Source organism: Enhydra lutris, unplaced genomic scaffold, assembly GCF_002288905.1.
Source record: "Enhydra lutris kenyoni isolate GAN:26980312 unplaced genomic scaffold, ASM228890v2 scaffoldscaffold27, whole genome shotgun sequence".
Lineage (NCBI taxonomy): Eukaryota > Metazoa > Chordata > Mammalia > Carnivora > Mustelidae > Enhydra > Enhydra lutris.
The window spans coordinates 26,092,026-26,106,307 of record NW_019154111.1 but is presented as its reverse complement, the minus strand read 5'-3'; the positions used below and the strand labels follow the sequence as shown (position 1 = coordinate 26,106,307).

The window sequence follows — 14,282 nt, the reverse complement described above, 5'->3', positions numbered from 1 at the left end:
TAGTCTTTCTATATTTTATTCTATTTTTAATTTTTAAAGTAATTTTTATTTTTGATCCAATGAACAATCATTACTTCATGGCTATAGGATATAATGTGAGTATAGAATTAATAAGAACCAGCAAAAGAGAAATCAGTTATTATGTTGAAGTTTTTTATTTGCATTGCAGGGAGAATGACTATGATTTTAAACAAAATATAGAATAAAGAAGAGTTAGGATTTGAGGAGAGATGCAACTTTGGTGTGAGACATTAAGGGATTAACTTGCCACCTGGATATCCAGATGGAGATGTCCAGAAGACATCTGATTTTTAAAGATTGTGAAAACAATAAAAGCACTCATCATTAAAACTGTAACAAGTATAATTCACTCTTCAATTATTCAGAAGGTGCTTTTGGATTTTACTAGGCCTCAGGGTTATAAATGAAAAAACCAGTTGCCTTTAATATTAATTTTGAGAGCTTTTTATATGCAAATCCTTTATTAGTTACAGTGGGGAATAATTTTTAGACAAATACATCATTCCTGGCCTCAAGGAACTTGCAGACCAGTTGGGAAGATGAGACACACATAGGTTTTTTAAAGTGCAGAGAAAGGCCACCACTATAAATAACACCTTCGTAAACATTTTGACTAAACAGATAATAGAGGGCTGTGTGATGGAAGTCCTCTTCCTTCCAGACATATGAATATCTGATAAACAGGAAGTCTTTTGTTAAATGTTAATTTCTTTGCCTATAGATTAATTGCATCAGTTGCAAACATGGTAAACAACAATGCTTTCATTTAAGGAAAGCTGTTTTATTTTGTACCCTTGAAGTAACTATTCCATGAAAAAATATTGCCAGAAATATTGTAATTTAAAGGAAGAATGACAAAGCAATATAAGGACAAAGGCAATCCCATAATATGGATAAATCAGGAATAGGACCAGGAGCCTTGTTGAACTACATGAGTTTAATGAGATTTGTAGACAAATGTCTTAAATGTCCCTACAACTAGTATTACCTAAAAACTTGGTTTGCCAAAGTTAGCTTTAAATGAGATATTATTAATACAGAAAATGGAAAATATTAGAAAACATAAGAACTATCTGAACAATGCGTTTCTTTTTTTTTTTATTTTTTTTTGAACAATGCATTTCTTATGTGTATTACACACACATACACATGCACACAAACAAGATAAGGTTTAAGTAAAAAGCTGATATATACAGATGTGTGTGTAGTTTTTCCACACAAATTAAGAATAATTCAAATATAAATGGGCAGTATTACTTAACTACTCCCTAAGTTCAATTTACTAAATAAATTATGAACTGGATTGGCTTCCCAGTTCTCTGCACATATTCATTGATTAGAACAAATAGCTTTTAGTTAAAACTTATATACACACACACACACACACACACACAGGTTCAAGAAATTTAACATATATTCAGGTGAATTCCGCTTGTAGTTACTATATTAAACTTTCTACAAAATGATATAATTAGAACCAATTTAAGTTTCAGCTGATCTATATTACATTTGATTTTTGCAAATTTATTCAAGATTTCTTTCAGTGTCTCATACAGTTAACATTCTTGAGTGAAATTTTATTAAAAATTATTATCTAAAAAATAAAAATAAAAAAATAAAAATTAGATATCTAGAATATAGTGTACATAGCTATTCTAAATTATTCATTATTTGTCTAAGAGGACTTTAAAAATTCTAACGGCTATCTTTTTAGGTATAATTGAGAAATAAACTGAGTAATCTTCTCAAATATTTTGAATTTTGTAACTTCTCTTCCCTCGGCCCCATAGAAAGTACAGTAATAACAACAATCCCTCCAGTACTCAGAACTCAAAACTAATGATGGCAGGATTGGGAGAGCTCTTTAGCTAGTCTGCTATTCCCTGCAGCCCCTGGAATGTTAGTGCCCGCTGTGCACAGTCTTTGTAATAGTCATGTCATTCCCCCTTCAGAGAATCTAGTTGGTGGTGAGTTTTTTCCTCTCTCACTTTTGCATTAAATAATACAAACTAATTTTTACTGGTTAGAGCCCCAGGGCAAAAATCTAAAGTTATTAGGTTGGTTTACCTGAAAAATAGAAACAGTCACAAAAACAATATGATTCTGCTTAACCTTGTAAGGATAGGGACTCCAACATTTAATTCAACTGAGAATCAGAGGAAACAAATGACAAGATTAAAGACATAGAACAATATGAATGGCTACATAAAAAACCTAGAATTCCTGATAGAATACATTACTGAAGAACACAGTCTTCCTAGAAGATGATTCAAAAGAGAATATATAACCATTTGGCTTGGGTAGTTTTTAAAATAATTCTGCCTCAAAGCAAAAAAACAGAATTAAATGGTATTTTCTACAACAATGATTTATTGAAAATGATTCAGAAATCAATTGTTGTATTAACCCTGGAAACAACGATTGAACTTTATTTACACCAAACACAATAGTCTTATGCCCCCATTAGAATATGTATGAAGATTACACTTTTTTACTGCATATAAATGTGCTTTTTAAAATCTGTGTGCTATTTCTATTGGCAAATACCCAGAAGATTTAAGTTATAACAATACATTTTAAAATCTTTTGTAAGTATTTATCCTCAAAAGGAGATACTAGTAAGATGTGAGTATTCTTCTCAGCTTCATTTCATTATATGTCTTATGAAGCTAACATTTACCTACACAATTTTTTGTGATTTTTAATTGTGTGAGGACATCCACAGTAATTTTCAAGAATGAAAGTAAGTTTGGGGTTTTTCCTTACAGAGTTAGTCTATTTGATTTGTATCATGGCTTAAATCTGTAAAACAAATCAGAATACTTTCAGTGTCAAATGGGTTATAAAATCTGTTTCACATAATTAAGAAAAGAATCTACTATTTGGCATGCTTTACAAATACAAATTTGGGGGATATTTTATCTTTTGGTAAGTAAAGGGGTAAGTAAAATTCAAGTCCACAACCACACGTAGAGTAATCATTGTCTTATGATGGTAGCATTATTTCTCTTTGTGACTTGAATAGCACTTAAATGCAATACAGACAAACCATTTTCAGACCCCCTGTCCTCACCTGAGGGGGAAGGAGTAGCAGAATTACGTAAGACAGCTTTGTTTAATGTACAACTGATCTCTGTCACCAAACAATGCCATAAAACAGTACAATTTAGGAATTACCATTTTGTCATAAAATCTTTAAATAGCAGGATGATATGATTAAGGCTTCAAAACCGGTTATTACTCACATAATAGATAATAACACTACCATGCCATTTATCCAAGTAAAACTATTAGAGAGGCAGAATAAAAACCTGAAAAGATTAGAGACATATGTCCCGAGAAGCTTTTTCTTTTTTATATAGTGGTGAGGTACAGAGGATCCTTTAAAACAAAGGAATGACTGAAATGCGCTGGTGTATAATATATTTTCTTAGAGGAAAAGAGTTATGTAAAATTCAATTTCATCTTACAGGTGTAAAGTGATGATACGGTGAAGTTGTGTGCAACTATCTCATTTATTTAGTCCAAAAGAACTATTTTAAGAACTATCTTAAGAAACATGTTATAGTTTTTTTTTTTTTAAAGTAGTGTTCAACTTATGAACAGGCAATGTTCCAAAAATTTTTGTAATCCAGAAATTGCTGGAATTTGGGAATTATTTTCCCTATAGCAGCAATGGCATAAGTTTCTCTGGTTAGTTTCTCTGGTTAGTGCTCCAAAGCTTGTTGACTCTACAATACAACTAATTTTGAAACTTTTTTTTAGCCTGGGTCCTGGCAGCAGAAATGATACAGTGGAAATAAAGCATTCCTCCACTAATTTTGAGTGTAGGACCAGTCATATAGAAGATTTTTAAAAGCAATATTTATCACCAATGCCATTATGAATATCTATGAAGTATCAGCAACTGGGACAGATGCTTATATATATTAGCTGATGTAGTTCTCATTGCACTTCGGCCAAGTAGAAATTATTAACCCTGTTTTGGCTTTTGTAAAGAGGACACAAAATATAATTTATCTAAGTTGACACAGTTAGTAATTAATTAGACTGACAGCCCAGATCTGCCCCCAATTTAAAGGGTATGCTGTTTCCATTATGCCTCATTGTTTATGGACTCCACGTTTTCCCCTAAATACACACACACACACACACACACTCTCTCTCTCTCTCTCTCTCTCTCTCTCCAGACCCCCAGAGTCCTCATACTTCTATGGAACCCTTTCTGCAAACTCTGTACTCAAACCTGGTTGTATCCCATAGTGCCCTCTCCTCTAAAATTATCCATTTCCATTGGCTCAATCCAAACTTAAAGCCCCTATGTGCAACCAACCTTCATCGGATTTAAGATAAAGATAGCCCCTGCCATCCTGAATGTGTCTGCATTTAAGGAAGGGGAGTGTGTGTGTGTGTGTGTGTGTGTGTGTGTGTGTGTATACATGTATACATGTATATAAAAATGTCAGGCATGGTTTCAAAGTGAAGTATCAGAGCATAGAAGATCTTTTAAGTCTGCCAGTTTACTAAGTGGTCAGGCCCACCTCAGGTGTCTTCTCCTGAGTTCATTTATCCTGCATTATTCCTCTTGGGGTTTGGGGGTAAAGTTGGAAGAAGTTGAAAAACTAAATGTCCCAGTTCATAATCTTTCTTCCTTCTTCTTTCCTTCCTTCCTTCCTTTCTTTTTCTTTTTTTTTCCCCTTAGCCTTACTGGCTCAGAGTGCTTGGGCCCTTTAAGAAATTTTTACAGGCTTGGGGTGCCTGGGTGGCTCAGTCTGTTAAGTGTCTGCCTTCAGCTTAGGTAATGATCCCAGAGTCCTGGGTTTGAGCCCCACATCAGGCTTTCCTGCTCAGCAGCGAGCCTACTTCTCCCTCTATTTCTGCTGCTCCCCCTGCTGGTGCGCTCTTTCTCACTGTCAAATAAATAAATAAATAAAATGTAAAAATAACAATAAATAAAAATGATAATTTTTACAGGCTTGCAGATGGGCTTCCGGTGGGAAGTTAAAGTTGGAGATCCAGAGGATCCATGTAAGCAATGGGATCCATAGTGATTCCCTTCAGCTAGAACTTGAGAAACACCCTGAATGATGAGACTCTCGTTTCCCTTCTCTTAGAAAAAGTTACAAAACTACGCCAAGGAGTCTAGGCTTCTGGGGTATGGATTTATAGAAAACCAGGAAGCCACAAAGCCCTGGTAGATCTCCAAGGAAACTAAGCTTCTTGGCTCCTTGCTGTCAACCAGCTGGCAGCTTCCAAACAGTCCTCTTGACAGGTCCTGTGCAGCTGCATATTATGTTTCCATATGGCCTTGCCAGAGGTCCCCACCTTAAGCAGACCTGGCTTCCACAATTAGTACGGACTCACAACAAGTTAGTTATGGAATACATTAACTCCTAAAGGCCTCGTGGGGCTATTTATACCTCTTTGGACTATTTCCAGGATCCCAGATTATACTGTAAGTGTAAATTAAGGAAGTCTCACAATCCAATGGCTCTAACTGGAACATGCCCCATTACCATATCTTATGCTTCATTTTCCAGTGCTTTTCTTGGCCTCGTTTTAGCGATTTTTACCACCCTGAAAGGGAAACTCTCTGTAATCTTAAAATCATGCTTTAGAATGTATTTCTCTCTTTTCCCTTCTTGAATATGCCTGGTTCTGTTTCTCAGGTACAAAAATTGAAGACTGATCAATTTTCTCCTTTGGCATTGAAGTCTTTCAGAAATTTATTTGCATTCACCTGGCCAAGTTATAAATACCATCCAACACCTATATCATGTCATTTCTTTATTTAAAATAATAAATTGGTTTCACTTAATAAAATACAAAACCAGATGAAGTCAGTCTGTGTACCCAGTGGTTGGAAACATACATTTAGCAGCTGGTGAGGGGAAAAAAAGATCACTCCCCTAGCCCATGCACGAGATCAGTTATAGATCACTTATTCTAGAAAACCTGAAACATAATGTAAATGGTTCTTATTTTAATTTTTATCCATGGCTTCCCTTGTATACCCAAAGTATTGGAGTTGATATTCTTTCTCTGTCCCTTTCTCTGCTCTCAGTCCCTGTGAGGACTTTTTTCTTGGGACCTCTCTTCATCTTCACAGGGTCATATTTCCAGCCATGGTTTCTCATGGATACTGGTGCCTAACAACACATAGGTCCTTAATAAACACTTGTTGAATGAGTTTTGAAACCTGAACAAGGTAGACTATGATATCTGGAAAAATAATGCAAGTCCAAGAATCAGAAATTAGTTAGCTGAACAAGGTTTGATAATGATTATGGCAATTATAGGTGGTTTTGATGACTACTTCATACGTGCCCAGCACTGCACTAAAAGCTTTAAGAATATCTAATTTTATATTAATTGAGTCATCACAATATCAGGCATCATTACCCTTATTTTAAAGATGAATAAACTGAGGTGTTGAGAAGTAAAGTAGTATGTCCACAATCACATAGCTATAAATATATATTTTACTGGGGTGAATACACAAGTCTGTTCAATGCCAAACTTCATGCCTTTTTTTATCCCTTCCCATCTGGTTCTCCGTTTTATAATCTAGTAAGTGTGGAATATTTAATAGTCATTAAGATAACAAGTTTAAAAAAAAAAGATAACCAGTTTTAAAACATTTCAGATATAAGGTAACATACATCTCAAGAAAAGGTAGAATTTAATTAGTTTTGCTAATTGATTAAAGTCCTGCAAGAGATCAAAAGGTGGCTCTCCAATGCTAAAAACTTAGGAACCTTGGAAAGAAAGAAGAGACTCTGGGGCAGGTTGAGCCTTTTTAGGGTTTCAGGGATCCATCTAAACTAAAGTTAGCCTTGTCTTTTTTATACTGGTTAACATTTACTGACCATTTACTATGTTCTAGATACTGTACCAAAAGTTTATATGTATTATTTCATAGAAATCTCAGCCAACCCTATAAGATAGTACAATTGTTAGTCCTAACTAACAGATGAAGAAACCAAGCTTAACTTGCCCAAATTCATACAGTTAGCATGGTGGAACTTGGACCCAAAGCAAGATATGTTTAACTTTGAAGCCCATAATTTTAACTGCTTCTGAATGCTATTTTTAGCTTATTTATTCATGTACATTTAAGGGAACTCCTATTAATGTCATTTATTTCTTTTGGTCATTTATTTTGAAATAAAGCCTATGGGATGAGGATCAGAAATCTGCTTAGTTTGTTTGCTAGCACATACACCTGTGCCCTGTCTGTGGTGACACTTATTGAGTATCTCCTGATGCGTGCCTTTCGGTGCAATTAAATACCTCTGGGTCACTCTCAGTCACATGCCTACAAGTAACAAACTCTGCATTCCTCTCCCTAGTCTAGATATTTATTTCTGTCAAAGTGGATGGATTAACAAACATAAAAGAAAATAGACAACCTCATCAATGTAGAGATATACAAACTCTGATCTGAAAAAAATCTCCGTAGAAAAAGTGTAGTGCCTACGGTGATTGACATAACAGAAATCTTACCTCAGTAAATGTGTTCACATAGTTCGTTCTGAACTTATTAGAAGGGATTATTGACACTTTCAGAAGATAAAATCTCTAGGACCCTGATAGCAAATTAACTTTGGTATTAAGAGGAATTCAAGTTGTATGTTACTGTCTACATTAGGACAGCTTATTTTCACTTTAACTCTGAGTTATATAACACATTATTGTTAATTACTTGCATGTATGAAGCAAAGATCCATATAAATTTCTCTTCTGTATTTATCTGTTGGAAGAAGCGACCTCCAAATTAAGCTATGGAGGAAGTGTGGAAACACTCAAAAAAGACCCATTTAAATTATGCAACTCTTTGGAGGGAGGAGGATATTTTCGAAGCTGTAATTTTTTGATCAAATAAGTATTAGTTCACTTTTATTTTAGCCAAGTATACGTTTTGTAAAATAACACTAATAAGGTGTGCTATTTTTCCCCAACTAAATTCTTCACAATGAAATCCAACTGCAATATTCATTTAGAAATTTGATAATGCTCTCTTGTGTGAGTTTTAGGAATATTTGAAACCCCATTGCATATAAATTATATCATGGAAAAGCTGTATAAATATTCTATTATGGCACATGCTGTTCTAAGGATCTGTCAGGATTTCCTTTATACACTCCATTTTGAGTGGTATATAAATCAGATGTAAAAATTCATGTTGGACTGAAACTCAGCACAAAAGGCCTCCTCCAGAGGCAAATGCTTTTTTCAAAATGTGGTTTGAATTATGTTGGTCACTTTTAAGTTATAGAAGTGCAGAAAATGTATTTGTGGTTTTGAAGGAGAGAGATTTTTTCCATTTTTATAACTCATTAGGAAACTTTACAGGCCTTCAGACCATTTTGTGGTTTAGTTCTTCTCAGGTTTTTCCCCAAAGCAATATTAAAACTTGAATGGTGTCCGCTATGAATCCAGTGATTACTGTTCTGAATACAAATGTCTGTATGGATATATATAGTTATACATATCTTACAATAGAAGAAGTTCCAATAATATCATGAGTTGGGTAGATATGAGGCCTATCAGTGCCCATTTTTGTTCTTGGTATCAAGTCAACTTTGGCCTATCAAAGGAATCCTGTTTTTATCATAGTTCAGTATGTATTGCTTGTATTTTAAAGCTGCATCTTTAACTTCAGAACAGTCCTCTGAGTTAAACACTCCTTCTATTAGCTCTTTGACAATAAGGCTGTGACTTTTCTAAATTTTGCTTTTCTCTAGCAGAGAGAATAAGTTGCAACATGTTTAATAGCTATTCATTGATGATCATCTCTTTTGTAAAATATTTAATGTGTATGTGTATATAAATTAAATAATGTTGAGTTTATTTTGCCTATATAGCTAACATGTTGCTGAGTAATTTCATAAACATCTAAGTTATTATTTTAGCACATGTAGAGATTATGGTTATATTATTCTCTTAATAGCATCAGTTAAGATCTGAGAAAGTTTTATTTGGACTAAAAGTTGGCAAAATTCACAAAGTTGAGTAATCCAATCTTTCAAAAGACTTTAAAGGGTAATGAAAATAGAAATATTTTATATGATTGAATTGCTTCCACCTATGTTATATTTAGTTCATTAATGCATTAGACTAACACACTTAGTAGTTTCTATTTACTGTCCTATCATAGATTAAGGCACTAAAGCATAAAGAGGCTAAAATTTTTTCAATGTCATTCCTTATGCTTTGATTAAATTATTCTTAGAATCTCAGAGTCTTGATTCATAGTACAGTTCCCTCTTCATCATATTACAGTATTTCTGGTACAGTTGCTAGAATCTTTAGGTCTAGTAACAGGATGGACCACCCACAGGACAATCCAACCTTTGCCTGTGACTTGTGGAGACATGTGGACTTCCCACGGAGACATTTTGAGGAGCAGAAGGGATCTATCTCCTCCTGGATGTTTTATCTCCTAACCCAGTGTCATGGAAATTAGCCAACTCTACAATAGAAAGGGCTGAATGCAGTTTTCTTTTTTTTTATATTAACAGGAGAGCAAGGTTACTAATGAGGAATCATATCCCAAATCTCTAATCTATAAAGCTGAATATACTTACTTCTATTTGGGTCATTTTTTTAAATTCTGCTCCATTTGCTTTTATTAACTTATACTACTTTGTGTTCTATAATGTTATATTTGGTTGTAATGACAAAATTTTATGTGTAATTTATATATTTATATATATTATTTATACATTCATGTTCTTTTGTCTTTCTCTTGGTTTGTCATTAAAGTCATACATCTTATGATTTACCTTAACATGTACTCCAAACAGCCCTATATGACTCGATCATTAAGAAGTTTGGGGGGAAACTTATGAATTTCTGAGCACTAAGAGCATTTTGAAACACAGTTTTATGCTAATCAGAAATATTTTGAAATACACCACAGACCTTTAAAACCCACTGAAAATAAATATACTATAAATTTCAAAGTGAAGTTGTACATGTTAAGAATCTAGATTCCATGATTTGAACTTAACAATTCGTAATTCATTAGGCAAGCCATCTGTACATTGTGCTCCCCTCCTCCCCCATCTACTATATTATACCCATACTTTTCCTTGCATTTTAAGTGGAGAGCTAACATGGTGCTATTATTTGAATAGCACTGGCCTTGTTAAAGCCTAGCACCATTGTTTTGTGTATAATGAGCAGTATATTTTTAAGCAGAATGGCTATTTCTTACAACACATGAAATAAGAATGACATAAAAAGACTTATTAAAAGATTATAAAAAGATTATGAAGAGTAAAGAATGTTAAGATAGATTCTCACCTTGATTTTACCTTTAAACAGCCTTTTATTTGTCTGTTAGGAACTTCTTCCCGTGGTTTTACAGGTTCCGGCTCTTGTTCTTTCTTTTGACAAATCAGTATGTAATTTGTGCCATTATTATTTGACCAAAATGTACCAACAGAAGTTTCATAACGTATACAAAACTCAACTTTACTGCCATCTTTTTGATAAGGGGGAACCAATAAAATCTTAAAGGAGAACTGGTCAGTTTCACCATCACAGGAATTTGGGACATATTCTGCTAAAATGTCATAATGTGTCTGCCAGTCATCCAAGGACATTCTCACATATACTAACTTCTCGAAAGAAATATTCAAAACTCGAATAATGCCCTTCATACTTGTAGACCCAGGAGGATACTCAGTTGACTCCAGTATTGCTTTCTGTACTTGAAGTTGCTGCATAAGATCTTCTTTTGAAGAAGGCAAATTAAATAGTGGAGACAAAACATATTCTTCTGTGTGAAAAATGTCCTTCCTTAAGTCAAAACCAGTTGAAACACCCGGTAAATCCCAGCAATCAAATTCTTTGACAGACACAAGATTGAATCCAAAAGTGTCGGCAAATGAAACCCTTCTTGCACCTGAAGATGGAGTGTCCAGGTATATATCTTCAGAAGAATCAGAACCTCGTCTACTAGGTTGAGGGGAGAAGCCAGGTTTGAAAGTAGTTTTAACTTCCTCATCTTCAGAAAGAGAATCAGATAAATTAGGAACTTCTAAAAAGTTATCTTTGCTAATCTGTCTAGGTTCTTCAGAAGGCTCCATTGGGCTCTCTGATATCAAATAAGGGAAGACTGTACAACTAGTAGAGGCTGATATTTGAGATACTGAGGCTTAAAATAAGTATTATGTTACAGTTGACATTGCAGAAAGGAGTCATCTCTATAAATAGGTCCAATGGCGTGTAAACTATGCTAGCTTGCCTCCAAAGGCCTTTAATATGATAGCATCCATGTTACTTTCACAAGTATGTTTCAGAGTTAACTCTCAGTTTTTAAAGTTACATCCATTTGAGGTGATTTCCAAAAAGACATTTTAAATAATTTTTTGCTGTGTTGAAAAATCTGAATTTAGAATTTAAAAAAATTGTTTTAACCAGTTGATCTTAAAAACAAAAACATGGACCACTTATTTGAAAAGAAAATAAAAGTAGTATCCCATACTAATACATAGTTTTGAGCTAAATCAATCCATTGAAGCAGACAAGGACAGATAGGAGAACAGAAGAACATCTATAGAATGGGGGAAAATCCAGTGCCTGATAATAATGATAGCTACTATGTAACAGGGGCTGACAATGTAAAATGTGAACTATAAAAGTGTTAGATAAAGGTTCTAGGAGTCTTGAAGAAATATGATTTAGAAGAAGAAGTTATCATTTGAAATAAACCATGAAGGGTAGGTAGAATATAGACATGCAGGGCTGGAATGAGGTGGATTTTCCAGGTGGAAGAAATGGCCTGAGCCAAGGCCTAGAACAAATAGTTAGTCAAATCTGTTATTTTAAACATTAGTAAGTTTCTTTTAATTAACTTATGGAAAAATATATACAAGTAATGTGTTATTGCCTTGAAAATATAGATGGGCAATGGTAGGCCTGGCCCAGGAGTGAAATATTTATGTAGAATAAAATGTTCATCTCTAGCAAACTGCCATTTTATGCCCACAAAACAGGTTAATACCATGACATCTTGGAATTTGATATGAGTTTTAAAGTGTGAGCCGCCCTGTTTAGACCACCATATTTTTTCTGTTAATGTAAAATCCACTGGGGAAATGACAATCAGGTAAATACCTATAAAAAATTTTAAACAGACATGTGCTTTGACCCTGAAATATTCCAACTAGAAATTTACCCTACCAGTATATGTATGAAAAAATAAATATAGATATATGTTTACAACAGAATTGACTATTTTAAAAACTTTAGAAAGTACTCAGAAATCAACCCAAAGGAAACTGGATAAATAATGTGACACCCATACAATAAAATATTATATAGTCATTAAAAAGGCTAAAGTACCACTTCATGTATTGACACAGAAAGATAACCGAGATAAATGGCTAAGTGAAGAAAGAAAATGTGCACAATATGTGCCTAGAATATTCCTGGAAAGACACAGAATTGTTAGCAGTGGATAATTCCGATCAGAGTCTGGAGGTCATAGGGGAAGGGAGATTCCTATTCTTCATTCAATTAATTAAACTGTGAAAGGTGATTAATTTTTTTTAAAAGAGCTGCCTAACAGCATTTCTTTAAAATTACAACTTTGTAAATACACTTTAACTTATTGGACAATTTGAATTGCATAAAATCATGGCCCAGGAAATTATTATTTACAATTAAAAATGAGTGGGGTCTAGAATAGGGAAATAAAATTATTTGGGCTTTACATCATCAATACAGCAAGAATGAGTGGTGACCTCATGTATTGTTCAAGAATGGAAAATGGCTATCCCTTACAAAGTTAATGACCGTGAGCCTTAAGTAACCATATCCCAAGTTACCTAAAATATATCATTAGGTATGCAAGGACATTAGTAACAAAATACCTTAAAGAATTAGTCAATAATCCATACAGTCATGTAAATAATAGAAGAATAAAATTTATAGATACAATGATGTACCAAAGTAATCTAACTATTCATGGGTTATGAGCTGAGGCATAGAGCTAAAGCCCTCTGGGGTTGTATTCTGTCTCTGACACTTACTATCTGGATGATGTTCTGCTCAAATTTTTTAACCCCCATCTTCTTTCATTGTTAAAATGCAACATTAACAAGTAAATGAGCTGCACATTAAAAGTAGCACAAAATCAACAGTAACAGTGGCAGGCATTATTTTTACTTCTAAATATGTTTGGGAATGGCTGATTTCTAAGACACATCAATAGGTGGACAATAGACTAGAGAGAGTCCACATATATTAAGTGATGATCTGTAATTTGGTTTTCTTTTCAAAGACTCTAGTAGGGAACACTTAACTTTATAAGACCTAAAACAGCTCTACATTAGAAAATGGCCCTGTTATTTGAACTAAAGTTTTCTCTTCTTAATGTGTGTCTTTACACAGCACTACTCCCTTGATTTGTAGTAATCACTGCCTCTCTTTCGCAGTTTATAACCTTTGCATAATTGTAGACAGTTGAATAATCCCTCTCAGTCACCATTTAGCAAAAGCCCAGTGATTTCATCTTTTTTATCTCTTCTCACATGTCTGTCCTCCAGCGCTTTTTATCACTTTTTTACTCCTCTGTGGCCTCCTTCCAGCTTACCTATATTATTCTGTTAGTGATCTGCCCCCAGATGAATGCAGTATCACAGATCCAGTGTCTCTGGAGCATGTAAAGAAACAATACTGGTTCCAGCCTTGTGACTTGGTGTTGGTATTCAGTTAAAATTCACATCACCTTGCTTGTTTTCCATATCCGAGATCAGATCATCATCCCATTTTCTCATATTCACCACTACTTCAATTGTAAAAATGACTTGTACCATAATTTTCTTCAATTGTTTAGACATACTTTTTTTTTTTTAACTAGGAAAAAGAACTAGGGCTAAGAACTAGGGCTTTTCTTTTCCTTAACAAACTACAGCTCAGGTTTTCACATACTCCATTTCTTTGTGTTAATCAAAGATTCTCAAAGGTAACTTTAATGTAAAGGACTGTATCAGTCATGATCCCAGTAAATGGGAAATCAACATCATGCTCAAAATAAGATAATTCCTTCCAGAAGGGTTTATTTATAAGGATCTATTTATAAAGTATAAATGCACAAAAGCCATGAGGACTAGTGCAGTAAACTAGGGCCCAGGCATATCAGTTACCATCCTTCAAGGGATGAGGAAAGGGATAATCATCTGAACCTGAAAGCAAAGAGTGCCATGAGCTCCCTACTGGCTGAAGAGGATCAGTGATCTTTGGTC

At 34.1% G+C, this 14,282-nt stretch overlaps 1 protein-coding gene across 1 annotated transcript in view; it reads right to left on the bottom strand.

Moving 5' to 3' along the window:
- The window catches only part of LOC111152119 (protein phosphatase 1 regulatory subunit 3A), a 40,069-nt gene extending 28,949 nt beyond the window's left edge, over positions 1-11,120 (bottom strand). Inside the window, exon 1 of the mRNA XM_022510426.1 lies at positions 10,333-11,120. Coding sequence (XP_022366134.1) covers positions 10,333-11,120 — 788 coding nt within the window. The remainder of the gene's footprint in view (positions 1-10,332) is intronic.
- Positions 11,121-14,282: the final 3,162 nt, after the last annotated feature.